General features: G+C 31.6%; 1 protein-coding gene across 9 annotated transcripts; it reads right to left on the bottom strand.

The window, feature by feature from the left end:
* Nucleotides 1–301: 301 nt before the first annotated feature.
* Nucleotides 302–9,106, bottom strand: LOC108338986 (nuclear-pore anchor). Of its 9 annotated transcripts, XM_017576100.2 has the most exons (15): nucleotides 9,009–9,106; nucleotides 8,464–8,714; nucleotides 7,379–7,440; nucleotides 4,749–4,918; nucleotides 4,380–4,473; nucleotides 3,889–3,967; nucleotides 3,701–3,741; nucleotides 3,244–3,296; nucleotides 3,050–3,152; nucleotides 2,857–2,955; nucleotides 2,694–2,756; nucleotides 2,129–2,350; nucleotides 1,973–2,020; nucleotides 1,015–1,071; nucleotides 302–934 (listed from the first exon to the last, which is right to left on the bottom strand). In XM_017576100.2, exons 2-15 carry the CDS (start codon nucleotides 8,585–8,587, stop codon nucleotides 848–850), a joined length of 1,302 nt encoding a protein of 433 aa, XP_017431589.1. In that variant the 5' UTR covers nucleotides 8,588–8,714; nucleotides 9,009–9,106; the 3' UTR covers nucleotides 302–847. The 9 variants fall into 9 exon arrangements, with proteins under 9 accessions (XP_017431589.1, XP_017431580.1, XP_017431582.1 ...); XM_017576091.2 differs by lacking the exon at nucleotides 9,009–9,106 and having other exon boundaries at nucleotides 7,379–7,511; nucleotides 8,464–8,978; XM_017576093.2 differs by lacking the exon at nucleotides 9,009–9,106 and having other exon boundaries at nucleotides 2,709–2,756; nucleotides 7,379–7,511; nucleotides 8,464–8,978.
* Between the last annotated feature and the right edge of the window lie 13,173 nt (nucleotides 9,107–22,279).

Genomic DNA, 22,279 nt, shown 5'->3' with positions numbered 1-22,279 from the left:
ATATTACATAGTAAAAAAAGATTTAAGTTATTAAACACTAAAATTAAGAGTTAAAAAAAATACACAATAAATAAAATATTAAAAAGAAATAAAAATATTTAAATTTCCGTTTATATCAATTTAAAGAAAAGAATTTCATTGATATAATTTATATTATATTGAGATCAAATATGGAGAAAAAAACCAATTAAGCCTTATTTATAATTGTCTTTAATTTTGAATGGTTAATATCAATGGCGCCATTAAATTAACCAATGGTTTATAGTTATTAGCGAAATACAGAAAACTTATTGAACTCATAGGTAATAAAAGCAGTAGCAACAGAGCAGAAAACTCTGCAGACTAGGGATTACACATTTATTCAGATGAAAAATTCACCTAGGCTATGTAAAATTCTTGCAGTGGAAATGTTGAAAACATAGGTATTCAAAACAACCTGATCTATATTCAATGGTCAGTTGAAAATATCATTATATACATGTTCCTTTTTGTCTGGGATAAAAGAAGACATGAGGAACTAGATGAGTACAACTGGTGCAAGGTTGCGAAGGTCATCTTCCATTTGACACCATATAACACTGCATGAGCCATGTCTGAGAGGCTTAGATTACTTCTGTTGACTATTTTCCAATGGCATATGGTGGTAACTTCACAATTCTAGTCAACAAACTTTGTAGTTGTACATTAAAGTATGTAATAGCAAGGTATGAGTAAACTGACTGTACATGAAGAACCATAAGAAAAGGTGTGAAAGGGATGTAACAGGTGAAAAACTGTTACATGATTATTATATATACAGAATATATTTGGAGCACAGAGAAAATACTATATAAACATCCAAACTTTGTCAACCAGGAAACAGCTTGATATAGTTTGTGATCTGCTCCCGGCATATAGGACACCTTGATAATTTTGATCCACAGTCTCTGCAAGTCTGCAGAAGAATTGATTACATGACAGTGATCATGTGTAAATGTGAAAAGCAAAAAGGGAGAACTGTTTTAAGGAACTCACCATGTGTCCACATCCAAAGGCCAAGTCCTTGTCATTGAAGAGGCATACAGAACAAATCTACATTTAAAATCAGAGATGACTTTAAACTTTAGAAAGACAGGTCTAGAAGAGTTTTAGATATAGCCATGCTAAAAACTGAGGACATACACTTTTCTAACTTCTTTCTCTCTTTAGTCATCTGGCCAACTTCTATACCAACTTCAGGCAAAAGCACCGTTTTGGTGCAATTTTTTTGAAAAACTACTGAAATGGATAGGTTTGAACAAAATTCCAGATATGGGTAAGTTGTGTCGTCTTGACACGACTTTATTGTGAAAAACTCGTGTTGCACAACTTTAATGCATAGCATTTGTAAGCTGAAGTCGTATCAAGGTAGCACAACTTTAGTTTAGTGCATTTTAAACTAAAGCCATTTCAGGATGATACGACTTTAGTTTAATTTTAGTAGAATTCGTGTTAGAGTGACGCAAGTAAAGTATAATTTTAGTAGAAGTCGTGTTAGGTAACATGAATTTAGTTTAAAGTCGTGTCACCTTGACACGACTTCAACTTTAGAAATGATTTGAACTGAAGTGTACCACCTTAGTATGACTTCTTTAGTGAAGTCGTGTCACCTTGGCATGCATACCCACTTTAGAAATTTTTTTCAAATCTCTCCATTTAGGTAATTTTTCTAAAAAATTGTCCCAATTTCAAGTTAACTACTTGGTTTATTATCCAACATTATTGATGCCAATCTAATTGCAGACTCAATGACATTCATTTAGAATTTATACAGAGGAAAACCTGTAAAGCTTTGAGTCTACTTGAACATGATTCAACAATGAACATGATTCAACAATGAACATGACTGTCTAAAACACCTCCTTTATGTTAACATAGGCTATGCTAAGGTATGTAATAGGCAAGCCAAAAGGGCAAAGAAACACACATAATGCAAAGCTAAAGAGATGTTCACCTTATAATCTGACGTTCTGATTTTCCTATAAAGATCACTGAGTTTTTCCTGAGAACAATTCAGTAGTGAAAACTATAAGATCCAGACAATCTCCACCCAACTAAAAAGCTTTGATTTGGAACCAACCAACGGAATAATTGACATATCAGTAAGTACCTCAGCAATTGCAGCTCTAGATTCAGCAAATACAAGATCTCTGCGAAAATTCTCCTTAAGATGTTGGGAATGCTCTCTCTCTTCTTGTATCTCCTGTCTTACTGCTTCAACTTCTTTCATGGCTATTTTTGCAGCTTCATGATTCTTGCCAGATTCCACTGTAAGACGTTGAGCACGTCTATGCTCTTCTTGCAGTACTTTCTTCAAGTCAGCACATTCACTCTATACATAAACAATAACTATGAGCAATATTTTTGAACAAAGACATGTAGCTTTCGTTCATCAGTCAATGAAAACTACAGATAAGGAACTAGCAAGAGGATAAAATACAGAAACAATTTCTTAAGTGTTTTAGTACTATTCTCCAATCAAATTTGCAGTTTCATCTTAGAAAATATATGTTGATATTTAATGAAATACCGTTATGTTTCAGATTATTGAATGCAACTTCAATTCTGATCAAAGAAACACCGAAGATGTTTAAGGAACTGCATACAAGTTATATTGATTGAAACATTTTAAAAAGATCAACACAGAATGAAAGAAAGAAAGAAAGAAAACAGGCCTCTAAACATTGTACATGTTCTTCTAGCTTTCTCTTCTCCGCATTGCTTTCTTGCACTGCATTCTGTGTGGTAGTTAAATTAACACAAATAGATTGATGCAGAAAAAAAATGCAAAACCATCAAGCACTCAAAAGTGAAAACTGAATTGGTCAAATCCAAGACCTGCAAGTGGTTTAGCCTTTTATATAAACTATGAATCACTTGGTAAGCTTTCTTTTCTGCATCTGATATTGATTCTTTTTCCTTCTTCAACACAAGCATCTGTAAAAGGGAAAAAGAAGGAAATGTTGTCCTAAAATGTTTCAATTGCTTGGACAATGCTCAATTTTCTTGGGACATGTCACCTATTAAGTACCTGGTAGTTTGATTGTTTTTTGAGGCTTTGAAATTTTTCTCTCTCAGAATTTGCTAGACTCTTCCACTCATCAACTTCTGATTGTAATAATAAAGTCTCATTCCTTACAATAGCCAACAAAAGAAAATACTAAGTTTGATGTTTTCATACAAGTAAACAACAACAGACATCAAGAAGGAATGAAAAAAATTTACCTAGACTTTGCTACTTCGTCCTCAAGATATAATAACACTCTGTTGGTAGGATCCTACATTATAACATACATTTTGTCACAACTAATTATTTCAGACACTCATTCACATTTTCTTTCAAGCACACTTTCTTCTATGGTTGAAATGCATGTAGGTCCCTCTAGAAAAGAGACCTGGTAAGACCCTGTTTGGATAAAATTCTTTATAAATTCTTAAAAGTGAATCTAAATGAAAAAGCTTTTATAAATCAACTTATATTATGAAAGAAAATTATTTTTCATTTCATTTTTGTTTTTCTCCTTCTAAAGTTTATAAAGAAATTTATCTAAAGAGGGCTAAATGCAGAATTAGAGTTACATATTTACTGGCGCTTGGCATTAATCTCACCTTATAGGAGAAAGTGTGACAGAAATAGAGTAAGAGTTTTATTGTTATTTTTCCACAATTGTGTCAATGGTACCTCTGATACTTCAGTCGGAGACTTGAAACTTTTGCTTCCTGCTGCAACAGCCAAATAAAGACAGAACTGTAACAATTGATGAAGGATTGGAATTGTACATACAATGTAATTAACCAATTTGGAAAATGTTTCTGATCAATCTTAGCAAAGTGAAGAAAAGTTAGTTTAAAAGGTGAAAGGAATTAAACCTGGATGACACTCCAAAGAAAGGGTACCAAATGATTGAATATTATCTTCCTCTTCATATGAATTCTGGAGCATTCCAACCTGTGAGGAAAGTGGCTACAATATCATCAACTGTAACATCATCATCTACGTTTGAGAATTATAAAATATCTATAAACATGATTACATAATTTCTTATCCTAATCTTCACATTATGAAAATGTTAGACGAGAGACACTTTCATTAAACTAAGAATTACCTATTTCCCTACAACTTTATCCATTAAAAAATCTCATTACCATTATATATATAAAAACTGGGGGTTTGACACTTTTAACAAGTTGGACAGAGAAAAGTATCAGTTAACCAAGTTCATATGACCAACCCCACCACCATCTCCAATATTTTTTTCGTCTCTAACAAATTCTTAACTTCATAAATCTTTCTCCATCACTTTTGTTTTCCATAATACTTAAGTTGACATCTCCATGTTGGCTTCAAAGAGTAAAATTACATGTTCGTGGGGTCTTTCTGTTGGAGCTGAATCCACCCTTGCATTGCAGTCCACTTTATGCCTTTTCCAGTCCATGATCAAGCACTTCACTGAGCTGAAAGAAAAAGAAAGGAAAAACAAAAAACTGATAACCCAGCAACTGCATGAAGCTGGAACTGGAATTAATGTAAACAGTTTTCCTGCATCCATGCAATCAGTGAATCAGAACTGTTAAATTCTGTATGTGTTTGAAAATGTCAGACATTCTCTAATAAATAGTTATCTGTGTTCGTCATATGATGATTTTAGAATCAAAAACATCACAGGATTGATCAAAGTAACTACTAATGACATTACAGTGTGTTAAAAATTGGAAAGTTTAAGACTAACCAGTATTGCACAGCTTTGCATCGTGAACATCTTGTGGTACTTGGCTTAGCACATAGTTTACAGCCATTCAAATTGTTAACATGGTTACCACTGGAAACTTTCACTGCCATATCTGATTCTGGACTCCACAGAACTCTATCTTCAACAGTGGAAGCATTAGAGGCACTCTCCTGACAGAACTCTTATTAATTAGCACTAACATTCTTAACCAAATATAAAATGGATAGTTTTTTTTATATATTACAAGTTTGAAATTGGAATTAAGTCTAGCTAAACACTATGGAGTTAACCTATTTATATGCTTCATTTTAGTTATATCTCTACCATGTTGGATCTCCAACACCCTTTGACACATTTTAAATTAGATATTTGAAATAAGCATAATAACTCTTCGTATTTCAATAGTAATATTGTTAGGATAAAATCACCATACATTTAAAAATATTATTAGCTTTTTAAAATATGAAATTTCGTCACAATTCTATTTTTAAAAGACGTTTCTGGATGGTGGAAGAAGTATTTAAATATACTTCAACCCTTAAATGACGTGAAATTATTGAATAGAAATAATAACCATTCATTCAATGGGTGATAGCAAGGTTCCTCTAAATCTTCTTAGGACAAAATATTTTTGCATGAACTTAAAATTTTCAGATGCTTAAATGATTCATACATCATAAATCTTTTATAAAAGGTGGTGTATAAATTTTATTTACATATTTTATTTTAATGATATTTCCATGCCTGAGATCTCATACATATTATATATATTTACACACACAAACTTCTAATCACAATTTCTCTTCTATATAATGTGGTAGAGTTTATAGAGAAGACTTGCTTTAATTAGAATTTTTAATATTTTATAAAACATTTTTTTTTAAAATATTTCATGAAATTTTAAAAATTTATAGAAAGATTCACACAAAACTCATTTTATTATAATATTTTTATAGAAAATTCACAAAAGAAAGTCCACAAAATAACAAAAATTAATATTTGAATTTCGGCACACCCAAAAGTGAAATTTTAAATGACTCCGACAACATATTATATTTAAGTCAATTCTCTAACGTGGAACAACAGGGTTCTAATAATATATAAAAGTTTATGTCTTAAAAATTCAACTTATGTAAAGTTAATTTTTCATCATACTAATATATAATATAATTTGAACTCATCTATAGGAGATGTCGAAATTTCAATAGTCTACAAATTGAAACTTTAATTACAATAATTATTAAAACAAACTTTAAACTTACATCCGGTTAGTTTCTTTTGTCATTAATACAAGTTATTTACATTTTTTTTAGAAGTATGATTAATAAATCTAGTTCAAGACTCTGAATCAGAAGTATGATTTAAATTTAATTGAGTCTTTTTAACTTTATTTGTTTAGTTTATGGTTTAAATGAGTCTTAGATCTTCTTTTTAAAGTTATAATAATTATAGTTTAAAAAATAGAAGTGCAAATGTTTTAAATATTATTAGAGTTACTAGATTTGATTTAACATATGGTTCATTTTGGAGTTTTAAAATAGTTTTAATACATTTTTTGTCGTTACAAGATATAAACTCTATCGATTATAAATCTTTCTTTATTCTCTTGGATTCAACTTTAAAGAAGAATTTTTCTTTTTAATTATATTTATAATATTATCTTCAGAGTGAGTATGATTAGTTAAAATTGTGTCTCACTATTTTAATTTTAATCAGACAAAAAAATTTCAATCGAAATAATTATATTCTCTCTTCTTCCATATTTCACCTATTTTTCACATGGTTGGTTTCAAATCATTTATGCCATTTTTTATAAAACACACTCATTCATGACTTTGTGTCTAACCTATATTATAGATATACAAAATGTGCAATTATAAATTATGAAAAATAAATAGATATAATCAAATGAATTAACCACTTTTTATTTTATTCTTCCACTTTGTCAATTTTTTTGTATTATTTCTACCTTTATGATGATGTATGCAGTATGGTTGTACTCATTTTTATTTTAAACTACAAGTCATTTGGTTGACTTGCTTTGTTTTCCTTACCGATTAATTAGTAATACTGGAATATGCAAGTTGAATATTGTTAGGAAAGCTTTTCAACTTGACTCATCATTTAACATTATTGAGGAGGACAAATACTACTAATTAAGATAGGATTCTTTTTAACTTCCAATTATTCTAATTATTTCTGCATTTTTAAGGTATAAACACTTCTAAAAATGAACAATGAATGTTAATAAATAAATATGTGTGTAAAGGGTATTTTTCATGATTTATGTGAAATTAATTAATATATTTGAATTTTTTTTTTGAATTTTTGATAAGGTTCATATATTGTTACTTTAAAATACACTGATTTTGATGTTTTAAAATATATTTAAGAGCATCATCATTGTATTTTAAATGATGAGTAAAAGAAAACATCAAAAAATCAATAGGGAATCTGGACGCTTAATCTATCTATAAACTTCTCTCTTTTTGAAATTATTTTAGTTTGATATGCAATTTGTGAGCTGTGAATTCAACTTGCATTTATAACAATATTATATATAACGATCCAACCAAACAAAGCCGTTGAAAATTGACATTAAACACAAACAGTTCTGAAAGAAACCTTACCATTTCAGAATTCTCAACAACCTCTGAGGTTCTTTCATTATCAGTTGTTTTTGCTTTATCTGCTGCAATCTTTGATTCATAGCATTCATATTTATGAATTGATCTCCAATGTATAATTTGGCATTTCATAGAGCTAACGAAGAATCAAAAAAATCACTTTAGATGCAGATTCATAAAATCTTATAATTTATTAACATTTTTTGTGTGGGCTAATTTCTGCAGACAATTTTTTTTATTAAATTGTCACATATGTAGTCTATCAATTACATGTTGTATTGTTAAATTTGCAAACTCTAACTTGCTAATCTAGAACCATCCTTATATTAATTAAAAAATATAATTTAACTGTTAATCACTAAACTACTTTTTGTATTAAAATGACTGAATCTGCAACTAAGATATTGTGACGTGGTCTTCAGTTAAAAATCTTATAAATAAATCAGTTTAATTTCTTGTGTATCCAGTCTAAAGATTTTTACATTTCTATGAGAATTAGAATTAGTCTTAAATATAATTTAAAAATATTTAATCCTCTAACTATCAATTTTTGAATTAAGGTTGTTTTTTTTTTCAAAACAATGTGATTTTTTTTTTTATTTCAGAACACAGTTTTAAGGGGGTCTTTTAAGTAATCTAATGTTTAAACAAAATAATAATGATAATAATAACGATGCTGAGAATAGCATACTTAAAAAAATAAGTCTTACAACATCATAACATATAAGAGAATTTGATTTATATTTTCTAGTTCTTGATCATGTGCCACTTACTATACTTCATTAAACTATTTATTGAGTTCCACAGGTTTCATATATCTAAACCTATCTGGAAAAGTTTCACTTGAATTTACTAAAACGGTTCAAAATAAAATTGAAAACTATCTCTGCATCAAAGGGAGAATATATATACTAAATTAACAAAGTTACTGTTGAAAGACAAAATGAACATTTAAAAAGATAAATGGCCAAAATATATTTTAACCAAACTTTAATGAATTTATCATATTGTGAGATACTAGATGATATAGGAAAAATTGAAATTTAATTAAAAAAAAAAAACAGATGTAACCATTTGACAGTTCTTACCAATATCTAGCAGACTTGCAGCGAGAGCACCTTGTGGTAGTGAAATTTCCACAAAAGGCACAGCCACCGTCTCTCCTCCCATCACCGCCGCCGGACACGGTGGTCCGGTGAGAATCCTCCTCATCAAAGTAACGGTCTAACTGACCATTGGGGTGTTCCTGCTCTCTCTCCCAGGACTCATAAAAGTTGTCGAATTCATCCAACTCATCAACCTCATTTACACTGTGATTGCTTTCTCTGTCTTCGGCTAACTGATACAACAGACAACAGAATCCAATCACAAGTGTGAGGAACAATATCTGAAGCCAAGTTTTGATATTATGATCAGAAATAGATGCTCCCTTTTCTCCCAAACCAAGCAACCCCAGAAGCCAATTCCGGTCCAATGATGCACCAGAAGCAGGCATCTACCCAAATTCCAAAACTTGTTGCAGAGGGTGAAAGAAAAAACCCAAAGGGCTAATTAGCTATGTGATGAGAAGAAATGGAAGGAGCCTTGTAATGTTGGATGAATATGAAGGCCTTTTATAAGTCATTTTCTTTACCTTTCTTTACTTGCATGATTTTCCATGTTGTTTCAGGGAGTTGTTTACTTTGATTTGTTTAATGCTGAAAGTGTAATTACGTAGAAGAAAGAATAGAGAGTAGGAAGTATAAAAATGAATAATATGAGTTAAGTGTATTTGAATGTGAACATTTTCTGAGGTTGAATTGAGGTGTATGTGGGGACCACAGACCAAAGACCAAATCCAAAATCCTATTTTAACTTGGTTTGGAAGCTAAAGGGGAAATTGAGAAGGCAATTGTGGTGATTCAACTTTGACTCAAACTGCATAATAATAGCAGTTGTCTTCACCTAGAGTTTTGTATTTATGGCATTTGTCTTCATGGACAATTTCTTGGCATACTCTTGTTTTGTGATAGATAAGGTATACTTTAAGATTTGGAACCACTATGTGTCATGTCTTCGTTACTAACTGCAGTGTGGTCCCTCTTTTGTTTTCTTATTCTTTTCAAATTGAAAGGGATGAAACCAACCAAAATTAGCTACAGCAGCACAGCAAGATGTGAAAGAGAGAAATTGTAGCATTCAACAAAAACATTTTACTTTTCTTCTTTTCATCTTAAAGCTTCGCCTGAAGTCTTTTAGTAGACTCAATAGTTTCGGTTTGTTTTAAAGATTCTTTTTTTCTTTAATACGTGTCACTTCACAATTAATTTTGAAAGGTATTTTGTGTTAGGATTATCTACGAAAAGATTTATCAGGGAGACAAATATCAAAATGAGACATGAGTCTAACTATATAAGAGATTGACATTATTTATCCAAAATCTTAAAATAATGAGTTAACGAGTCTTTAATCTCTATACATTACTCAACTTTCTATTTTTATCTAATGTAAAACTTATACTAACATTTTTAACATTTTATCAATAAAAAAATAAATTTTATATTTGTATAAAGAGATAGAGATTAAAAAATAAAATAATGATAAAAGTGTTGATCTATAACGTATAGATCAACATATAGAATGGTTTTCGTATAGATAATTATAATTTTTTTTAAGTACGATAAAATTTTAATATAAATTTAGTGTAATTATCCCATAATTTTTTTTGTTTTATTTTATAAACATTTTATACAATGATGCAATGTTTAACATAAACTTATTTAAAGTATAAAGTATAAATAAATCATTTTTGGGTGATAAAATAATAATACCTAAAGAAAGACATGAAATGTACAGGTTTAAATATCATTTAATTTTTTAACTTTAAACATTGCATATGAGAGTGGGTTACAAATGTAAGAACCTGAAAATGAATTAGAAAGTTAATAGGGTAATTAAGTTAATGAAACAAAAAAATTTGCATTTAAAAGCTCATTTTCAGACATCTTGGTTCATTAACCAAACCTCATTCTCTCTCTAAAAGCTCAGCTCTTCTTTTTCTCTGTCTTCTCTCTACTACATCTCTGCCTTCTCTCTTCAATCTCTTTTCACTGAGCCAGTGGATTTCTGATTAGGTGACGCTCAAACGTCCGCGACGTAGAGGGCTTCACAATTGTCCGATTCGTTTTGGGTCCTAGGTTGGTAAGTCCCTGCATGCACTTCTTCTTTGTTCTTGAACCTAGCACATGCAATCTCTGTTAGTTGCATGTAACTAGAAGCGTACTTCTTCCTGTTTCTGTCAAACTCTAGCTTTAAGAGCTGTTCTTAATCACTAAGTGGTGGTGTGTAGGGTGCTCTCTAGGTTTCTCACAACTCGAGGTACTGTTAGGGCATTCCAGTGAGTTGTGCTGTTCAACTCCAAGGTAAGGGGAGCTAGGTTTTCTTAAAATTTATTGTTATGAAATGTGTAAATGTGTTGATCTTTGTGTGACCATGCTGTTTGAGTTGAAATTATGTCTTTTTTAGATTTTCTATATGAACTGAACTGTATGCTGGAAATTTGTGACTGTGGATTTGGTTGGGCTGAGGTGATATTTGAAATTTGATATGTTTAAGGTGTGGGTCATATTAAAAAGAGGGTTCAGATGGAAGGTAAGGGAGTATACACTGTGTTGAGTGAACTATTAGGATTTTAGCTCATTTTGAGAGAAAGTGAGGTAGTAATTTTTGGCACTGGAGGTCTTGTGTGTTCTTGTGCTGTTTGGATAGCTTAGATAGGTTAATTTTAACTTGTTAGGAACCTCAAACTGGTCTAAAACGAGTTACAAGTAGTAGAATTGGATTTGGGTCCCTAAGTTGTTGATTTTGGTGTTCTATAGTAGAAATTGAGTCTAAATCACCTTAGAATCGTAGTAGGAACGTTTATAATCATCTAGACAAGTTCAATTAGGTGTAAAACAAGAATTAAGGGTGTTAGAAATTGGGGAAAAGGCCTAGAAATGGTAAGGGCTGGTGTGAGTGCATGATTCTGCAGAATTTGTGTTCTGTAGATGATGTAGAGTCGCTATGCGAGCTGTCTCGCATAGCGAGTCCATGTAGAGAGTGTTCACTGTCTGGGTCATTCGCTGTGCGGGCTGGTGCGCTGTGCAAATGACTGAAGAGTGTTGCTCTCTGTTTGGTGATTCGCATAGCGAATCTAGTCGTTGTGCGACTGGTGGTGGCTTGGAGTCACTGCCATTTTAATTCCAAAGGCGACAAGGGCGCAAAGCGAAGAGGTTTGGGGGTGTGCTATCTGTTTAAGCCCTCGCATAGCGATCTGGGTGCGCTATGCGAGAAGACCTGAGGCCTGTAGCCTCAACGAGTTAATTCGCCTTGCGAATTAACTGGGTGCGTTGAGGGACATGAGGTATAGCACCTCAGCGAATTAATTCGCCTTGCGAGCGAGGGTGCGCTGTGCAAGGAGATCCTGTCTCGCCTTGCGAATGGTGTGTGCTGAGCGAATCCTTTGAGTCTAGATTTCTCTTTTGCTTTTGTTTTTGTTGAATTAAGTGTGTTAAATGATTGTAATGCATAGTATGATGGTGGTAATGTAATTATAGTGAAAGTAACAAGTGTGGTTATTGGACGTAATTCCATGATCTTCAAGGAGAGGATCCATGGTGGTGCCCTTGGTGTGTTTTAGAATGATTTGCATGGTAGTTCAGTCTTGGGAGTTATCTTGAAACTACAATGGTCAATCATTCTCAGGTAGAGAGGATTAGACCATGTTGTGAGTAGTAGTAGGAGGTCCTAGTCTTGGGTGCTTCCAGTATGACCCAAGGTGAGTGATAACAGACTAACCTCGTGAGTGTGTAGGGTGAAACTCATTGGCAATGACTTTGCAAAGCAGTAGATGCCACCACGAGTGCATGACCCGCCATAGCTCGACAATCATTCTAAGTCCGGACGAGTCAAGTGTAAAGTGTAACAAGTGGTGTTGTATGGTTCATTGATTTTGAATTAAACTTGCACGTTGTATGTGATTGTTATAACATGATTTTTTTATATCTAGCTCACCCTTGCTTCTGTGTTTTTGTTTTGCTTGGGTATGATTTTCTTTTGTAATGATCATCCACTTGAATGTGAGCAGAGGTGGATGAGGTGCCTTTGGAGCAGGCTTTGGAGGGAGATGATGCTGCTGCTTAGTTTGTTTAGGAATTTCTTAATTAAGTTCTATTGTTTTGAAATACTCTGTTAAGTAGAAAGTTTTTAAATTATGGCTTATTTTGGATGACTGTAAGCTTAACAACTTATTTGCAAGTCTACTCTAAATGTTCTCTTATATTAAAATGTGAACCTACTACATTATATTTTTATATAATCTAGAACGTTACAACAAAAACACTTGAAATGTTACATACTTGCACACACTAAATATAATATCGTACTATAAATATGTAAGTTATATTTAAAAAAATATATTGTTATTTTATTTTAATTTTTCTTAAATTCTTATTTCTTGTTATTTTATAAACATTTATATCAAATTTTGTGCATGTTAGTATTTTAATTTAAGTTGGTAATTTTACAAGATTTTTAAATATATGACTAGAGAATGTGAATAGACTATATAAATTTAAACAAATCAACCAAATAACATAATTTCTCTCCTTTTTTATATACATATGTAGCCTCTTCTTCTTGCATCTTTCTTATTCAAAAGTCTATCGTTTCATATTTTTTGAATTGTACAATTTGATATTTAAGAATTATCTTCGAATTGTGCACAAGTCAAAATAACTTATAAAAATTGAAGAGATTAAGAAAAAAAAAACTGTTTTTGAATTGCACCATCAAAAGTATTTTTGACTTTCAAATTATATAATCCAAAAGTTTTTTTTAAAGAAAAAAGTTACTTTCATATCAGAGTTATTTTTGTTTTTCAGATTCCACATTCTATAAATCAATTTCGATTTTTGGACGGTATAATTTGGAAGTTATTTTTTATTTCTAGATCATATAATTTAAAATTAAAAAGTCATTTTTAGCTGTCAAATTAAACCATCACTAGTGAAAAATTGGTGAATTATATCATATGATTTACATTCAATTAAAAAGAATCATATTTTAAAAAAATGCAGTAACATTTTTAAACATATAGTTGTTTTACGTATGACTCTTTATAGTTAGACATAAAAAAATCTTATTTACATTGGAGGTGTAGGTACGATGTAAATGATATTTTTACGTTTGACAACAATAAGTTTGACATAAACAAATTCTTAAAATTGTTGAGTACAACTTTTTTTTCTCATTTCTTTTGTCCTAATACGTTTTGAACTTATTTACAAGTTTATTATTGTATTTCATATTATGATTGATGTTCATAACTCCGTCATAATAGATTTTGAAATTATTTACAAGTTTGTCACCTCGTTATATATTATGACTAGTTTTCATAACTGTCATAATATGTCTTAAGTTTATTACAATTTTACCACCGTTCAACCTATTATGACTGGTGGTTAACTTTGCATAATAGGTCGTTATAGAATGTTATTTTTCCACTAGTGCTACTTCCTCGAGAACTTACATGAGACTTCTTTATTTTTCGATTATGATCCTCGGTGTGGTGAGACTTCATTGGTGACCAAAACAATTTATTTCTTCATGTTTTGAGGGTGGTTTGTAGTGGAGAGTGGTTATCTCCGATCATTTGTGTTTTGCATTATGGTTAGTTGTCTAAACCTCCACTTTGTTCACATTGGAATCGTGATTATTTTTCAAGGATTTCATAATATATTTGTTTGTTATTGGTGGTTTTTTGTGGTAGTTACTCCGATTGCATTAAAGTTTTTGTTGGTCAAGTGGGTCATTGAGATATGTGTTTTATATATTCATGGTTATTGTTAAGATCATAATCATGAGAATATAATAATGTCTCCCTCATTTTACATGTTATTGTCATTTATATCTCAAATATGTAAAACAAAATCATTACAATTTATATTTTTCTATATTTTAAGTTCTACCTTTAAATCAAAATCAGTTATTTTTTAAAATAAACACCAAACTTTTACACAACATAAATTTATGTGATCTACTGAAATAAGAAACTAAAAATAAAACATAAATAATATCTTCTATAATAATAAATCTAGAAAAATCATTTCTAACTTTAGAATTACACAAAAAATTATCACTAGTGCAGAAAAGAATTTTTATATCGATTTAAAAAGGCTTTCTATACAAGTTTCAGAACCAGTATAGGAGCATGAGATATAAAAAGTTTTTACCTTTCTATACCAGTTCCAAAACTTGTATAAAAAATGTCACTTTCCATACTTGTTCCAACCACAATCGACATAAAAAAGTGTCACCTTCATGTATTCTCACATTCTCCATCCAAAGATAATCCATTAACTCACTTCTTACATCAATCTCCAAAGTAATCGACAAAAAACTATGTATTTGACAAATCCCCAAAATAATCCATGAAAAGCAATCTATATGAGAATCGAGAAGAGGAAGAAGAAGTAGCATCATCATTATAACAAGATTTATATTTCTATTTATTCTTTTAAATAGGCTTACTTGGTTTTACATACACATGCATGATACGCAAAAAAGAAGCAACCGATGAAACCACAAAAAATAATTTTGTTTTTTTTTATTTAAGAACAATAGAAGAAAAAAAAAACAAGAAAAACTTGGTCTGGTATTTGGCAACATATTGGTTGATGAGAGAGAGGGCATTGTTGGTGACCTAAGCAACATTTTATGTCCTTGATGTTTCCATTCAGTGCCTTTTCGACAAAGCCTCGCCTCACGTACTCTCATCAGTAAGCACAAAGCTCACCCAAGTCTCCCACAAGTACCTGAAGTCCTGCCCATTCACTATGCAGAACTTCAACTCCTTCAGCTACCATGACAACCGATTCATGTTGTCTTAGATTTCCTCTACCTAGTCTTTCTGGAAGGCGTCCTCGTAGACGATAACGAAGCTCTTCATGAATGATAGTGGCGTACACCGAGAGCCACTCCATGTAGAGGGCGAGATATTGTGTGGCACTACATGAGGGCTTTATGAAGTTGGTGAGGTTGAAGGCGCTAAAGAAACTCTAGAGGGTGTAAAGGAAAACCCAAAAGTTAGCCAAAATGGTTGGAAGAAGTTAGAGTTTAGGCATTGAAGTCAAAAAATGGTGAAATTGGATTGAAAATGGAAAGTTATAGAAAATAATGATAAGCAATCTTAAAGTGGTACTAATTTGAGAACAAATTCACTTCAAGAAGGAGGGTATGATACAAGACTATCTCTAAACATAAATGAGAAGAGCTTGGAAAAGAACATTTGCAATTCAAAGGATATATGATAAAGTCAAAGATCAAGACACATCTCCTTAAATCTTATAATGTTCCATGAAGGAGAAAACTTAAAGATCATGAAGATCATGAGCATAATTGAAGAATAATTTAGGAAGTTAAATAAACTGTAATTTTATTTTAATTTTACATAATGTTAAATTTGCTAAACGAGTCAGTTTGTGTTTGTTGTGTGAATGGGTCTCGCTAAACGAAAGTCTGCGTCTATAATTTTCGTTATCTGTTATTTTTATATGTTTTGGGCTTTGGGATTTATTTTTAGGGTTTATAAGTTTTCTTAAACTTATGTACGTATTTATAGAGGTACCAAAAGTATATATAGAGGTACCAAAAGATTATGTAAACACTTTTGAGTCATATTATATGCATTTACATTCTTTGATAAATGATTATCTTGGTTATTAGATTAGAACTCTGATTCTTATCAAAGATTAATATCTTTGTGATGAATCTTCACTTGACTTATCAATCTATTAGTGAGTTCCCATCCTTGTCTTGCATTATTCTCTTATTTATTTTTGTTGTACCTCTTGAGGATTCAAATTCAGAAGTGATCGTACTCTTTTCTAAACAAGATCGTATCAACTCTATGCTCTAATTGAATTGTAACATCTTGCAATGTTATTGCGCATTCAATAGTGATTAGATGAAATGTATTGGTCACGGGCCTCCACCCCTCCACCAAAGTTGTGACTAACCCATAGTCTACCTTTAAATTTCTCAACTTTGCAACACCTCTGAACTCGACTTCCTCTATTACGACAACTACCAGAGGGTGTGGTTCCAAGCATGGAATGACAAGACAACGAAACAATGTCCCTCTACATCCTAAATATTCAATTAACAATACCATTTAATTTAAATATCATAACTTAAAATATAATACCAATGGAATTAACATACCATCAAAGTAATATAGAAAGCTCGGTGTTGTTCTTGTCTCCATAACAACATTTTCATAACTATCTTTGCTGAATTCAAATTCATACTATTGCAGATAATGTCTTCTCTGATTTTGATAACAATTATGTAACAACCTTGTACATATACAAACATTCATTAGGTGGGTCAAATCTCAATCGTGGACATTCATCGTCACTAGACCCATTTAGTGAGGATGAGGATGACATCTTCACCCGAGACACAGATGATGAAGAATAAAACTTAGACTTCTCCCTCATACAACAAAAACAAAATCTTCATGTGTCTCTTCCATACAACTCGCCCCAACACTTCCAACTCTGTGAAAAATTTCCCCAACATCTACACCAACAGTATTTTAATGCATATGACCATTATTCATTCCAGCATGACACATTCGAGCATGCACCTAGTACATTAACCTAGGGAATGAGGTTCTAAACAAAGGAACAAGTCATAGGTTGTTTAAACATATTTCACATCACAAACCATTGCACATACAAAACCACACAATTGAAAACAACAAGATTAAGGGTGCAATGTGTCCACCATCAATGTTTGTTGAAGTGTCAAGCAATCCTTCGAATAAGAGATCAAGTATGAGAAATAAGAAAAATCAAAAGGGCTCACACTTGTGCCACACAACTCATTACATAAAATTGCAACAACTTGGGATCACACATCATTTCCCAACACATTTGTGAGATGATTGAATCTGACCCATCCACAACAATTGCAACAATCATTGCTTCCATCATGACCTCAATGGGCTATAGAACAACGTACATAAAGGCTTAGTTGTCCAAACAACAAGCAATTGAACATGTATACGAGAACCAAAAGAATTGTTCAATAAATTAACATGAGCAATGTAAGAAACACAAAATTTTCTTCCCGGTTTCATATACTGACTCAAAACACAGTCAATTACTGATGGCGAGAAGGTATTGCAAAACCAACAACATTTTATAAGACTTTTCTAGACCTTCAAACCATATATTGATGGATTTCCCCATTGCAAACTGTTGGTGCAATTGTACAAACCTTCCTCTATGGCAAATATAGGGGCACTCTTCTAGTGGTTGTAGCACAAGATTAGCAGAACAACATTCTCCCTATTGCTTTTGCAATAATTGGAGGTGAAACAACATAAAATTCTTTGTTTTTCCTTAAAACCTTCAAAGACATGTTACACGTTAACAAAACTTGTGCTTAACTTTGGATCGTCACAACTCCATCAATGCAACATTCAATAGACCGAAAAGTAGATGGACTAAAGAATATTGTGTGCACATGTATTGTTTCGACACATTGCAAAATATTTCACCCAAAGATTTAGGAGTCCAACTCTAAAAAAAGAACTTGAGAAATGGATAAGAACTTCAAATTCTAAAGTATTTTATTCAACTATATGTCATCTTTCATTATTCTTCATCCAATTTAACAAGTATTATTTTTTAATTACATTTCTAACATACGCAATAACAGAGCCTTGATGAAACTATTACTACAATATCATAAAGGAATTTGGCCAAATTCCAAGATATCAATTGCACTTGCGTATGATCAAGGTAGAAAATAGGGTCACATCACAACTAATCTGGCTAAATCAATCAATTCAGTCTTGAAGCAAACAAGAAAGTTATCAATCTCCTCCATAGTATTGGCCCCACACACCAAATGCAACAACTTCTTCAAAGAAAGAGCAAAGCACATAACTACAATGATAATTGTTGGTCGTGTATATTATGAAAATGCCATCAAGGTCCTAAGAGATGGTTATTCAAAATCAAACAGTAGGATAATTGAATTTGATAGAAATACGACAAGATTTGAACTAGAGGAGACCCCAAGAGAAATACATTCTATGGGTAAATTTTTAGTCAAGTTGGATGAATTTTGGTATGATTGTGGAAAGTTTCAAAAAATTCATCTACTGTGTTCTCGTGTCTTAGCAGCTTACAAACATGCTCATCACAGCTTCAACATTTACATTAATCCACTACAAGTTGGATGTCGTCATGCAAGTGTATGATCATATGTTTGGAGAGCTAAGTTATGAATGATACTGGCCATCATACCCAGACCCACAACTTTGGCCAAATCTAGCCACAAGAAGGAGTGCAAAGGATTGACCCAAATCATCTAAAATCAGGATTTAGATGAACATCAAGGAAGAAAGACACCTAGGAAAAGGCTCATATTGTTAAATATCAGGCCACACAAGAAATCATTATCCTCATAACCCTGACATTAAAGGGTCTACATCTCATCATTAATTGTATTAAACTTTTTTATTATCTTTCATCCATTCAATTGAATTTTTTTCACTTTTACCTTCTGAATTTGAATAGACTTATCTAAATAACTTAATAACAAAATTTGATAAAAATACTTTTCTATTCAAAATTTTAATACCATTATTTTCTAATAAAGAAACACTACTTAATTTTTAATAATTAATTTGTAAAATAATCCAAAACTTTATTTTTTTCGTAGAAAACTAACAACTATTTTTTACCAACATTTCTTAATTTTTAATTCTTTAAATTTTTTCAAAAACTGAATATGGAAAATGTATAAGTTTATAGTTAAATAATTTCTATGTTTTAACATTTTTATTTCTTTCGTATTCAAATTTTATTAAATATCCTTATACACTTATTTTTTAGTTAAATATGTTTTTGGTTCCTCAATTTTTAATAAAAATTAGAATTAGTCCTTCTTCAAAACTTTGAATCAATTTAGTTTTTCATTTTTAGAAATAGGTGCATTTAGTCTTCCATCGCTAGAATTGTATGTATTTAGTCATTTAACCCAATTTTGTTAAGTTTATTTGATGATTCAAACGCGTTTCTCAACTAACATTAAAATGAAAATGTTAATTGAGAAACACATTTAAAATACCAAATAAACTTAACAAAATTTAATTAAAATGATTAAATCCTCATTTTTCTAAAGTTGAATGATAAAATTGAGTCAAAGTTTTAAAAAATCATTGTAATTTTCATTTAACCAAAAACATATTAAACCCTTTATTTTTTTTTTTCATTCTTTCATATTTCAATTGTTTCTTGTTGGAAGTCTCACATCGACTAGAGATAAGATGATCACGGTTGATTTACCGTTATCTGTGATGCAATTTTGATACTAAATCAACTCTCTTTGACTGTGAAACTTGTTTAAAATCTTGTTTTTGCTTGAATTTTGTGAATAAGTTAGTCAAGGTTATACTTAATGATTTTTATTACTAATTCCCTCAATTTTGTAGGTTATTGGCATGTTTTGGAAGAGGAGCAAAGTATCAAGGAGTTGGAACCCAGAAAGGACAGTAGAAGCACTGGAATAGAAGATTGCAGAAGGCTCAAGGACACTTGGTTGCCCTTTTTTAGGGCCTTGGGCGCTTGTTGCCACGCAATCACGCCTGGTTGCCCTCTTCAGGGGCCTTCAGCGCTAGTGATCACGCAAGGATGCCTTCTTACCCTCTTTTAGGGCGCTCAGCGGAGAAGGTCACACAACCATGCCTGGTTGCCCTTCTCTAGGGCGCTAAGCGCTAGTTACACTCACCGCAGGACGCTTGGTTGCCCTCAGCCAGGCCGCTGAGCGCCACTCTTCCTGCAGTTCCGCCTGCTTTCCCTTAGTTAGGGCGCTGAGCACTGGCGACGTGGGCCTATGTGATACTTTGGATCTATTTAAGGGTTTTTACGCATTAGGGTTCACATCTTTTGACGACTGAAGCACATAAACACTATTTTCGACCCTTTGGAGGAAGATTGGGCATGCGAGAGCTTTCCTTTTCTCTTTATAGGGTTTCCATCTCATTTACATTCTTCCATTGTAAGCCAAGGTTCTCCATGACAATGGAGAGCTAAATTCATTTGTTGTTGGGGAAAGATGTAACCTCTGAACTTCATGTATTTGAACATGTTTTATAAATATTTTATGCTTCTTTCATTGAATGTTAGTGATTTTCTCCTATTCTTAATGCTTGTTATGTTTTGGACATTCATAGCTTGATGATTGAATTTCTTTGTTATTGAGAAATACTTAGGAACCATGATCTGGAGGATATCACCTAAAGGAAATATTATCTAGGGATAGAAATAGGACGTTTAGTTGTCTTAAGCTTCTTTTCTTAATGCGAAATTGGTTATTAGGGTTTTCAAGGGATTGCTGTCTAATAATCAAGGCTAGGCTTTTTACGCCAAGAGATTGGGTTCTAAGTAATTTTGAAAGTGACATTAGCATTCCAATGAAGAAGCTGAGTTCTAATATGCATGAAAGTAAAATAGGTGAAATCTAACCCCAACAACATCATCATCTCATATCATCTCAATACCATTCATCCATTCTTGTTTTAGCTTCAAAAGATCAATTTTACATTCAAGTTATTATGTTTACTTTTATTGCATTCAAATTTCATTCAATGGAATCATTCTTTAGTCTTAATTAGTTAAGGTATTATACCATGTTTGGTGTCACGATTTGGAAAACGATATTTGGTCTTACCATTTTATATTACTTGATACGAATTGGTACACTTGCCAATGAGTTAACATAAGGTCAATTTATAATATATAAGTGGGTGCAAACCTCACCTTACAAGTCGGTTTTGTGGGGTTGAGTTAGGCTTAAAGTCCACTTCTTAACATGATATCAGAGTCTAATTTAGAGCCTATCCTTGCAATATTTGTTGTTTGTTGGGCATTATTCCACCTGTTATCGGACCGCTATCAGACCACCCATTAAGACCAATTTAAAATATATAAGTAGGTGCAAACCTCACCTTACAAGTCAATTTTGTGTGGTTGAGTTAGGTTTAAAGTCCACTTCTTAACATTTCTTTCATATACTTATACATTTTTCATTTCTTAATTTTTTTATATATTATTGTCTTTAATAATTGAAAATAAAAAGTTAATTTAAAAAGTATAATTTAACAAAATATAAACATAAAAATAAAGACTTTTTTAATTGAAAAACATATAATTTTTATTTTCCCCTTTTTTTAAAATTGAAATGCAAAAAGAAAATCAATAAAATTCAGCTCTCCAATAACCAAATTTTGACTATTTTTCAGCCAGAATATATTACATATAAGGTTCAGAAACCAAATTCTCACCTGAAAGTAAAAGTGCCCTATTGCGATATCTATACAGCACACTGTAGCATCTTGAAAATTGAAAAAGCAACTGCTGTGCAGAAAAAAAAGTCTAATAGTATAGGAAAAGTATAGAGATCCAGGAAAAAAATTGCCTTACTTAGATCAAATGATTGAGATATTGGCTAAACAATTTTCTTTTATTCATGGTATAATCAAAAGGAAAATGATTTATATACGCAGGTATACATCCAAAGAGACAGAATTATAAATTGATAAGGGGATGTGATAGGAGAAGAAATAATAAGAATAAAAGTGTTTAATAGATTAAATACAGGTATATGATTATGAAAACCCAAAGAGTATTTTCATCTATCCCTTCAGAATTTTTGCATATTATATAAAATAAATGTCATTTGGAATTCTTTGAATTCACCTACGACTTTTCAAAGATGCATCCTAACTTTCTAATTTAAATGAAAAGATAGTATATTTGACCTGCCCTGTAATTGAGGAAACTCTATCACAGACAAACATACACG

This window comes from Vigna angularis, chromosome 5, assembly GCF_016808095.1.
Source record: "Vigna angularis cultivar LongXiaoDou No.4 chromosome 5, ASM1680809v1, whole genome shotgun sequence".
NCBI lineage: Eukaryota > Viridiplantae > Streptophyta > Magnoliopsida > Fabales > Fabaceae > Vigna > Vigna angularis.
Note: the sequence above shows the minus strand (reverse complement) of the source record. Positions and strands in the feature narration are given on the sequence as shown.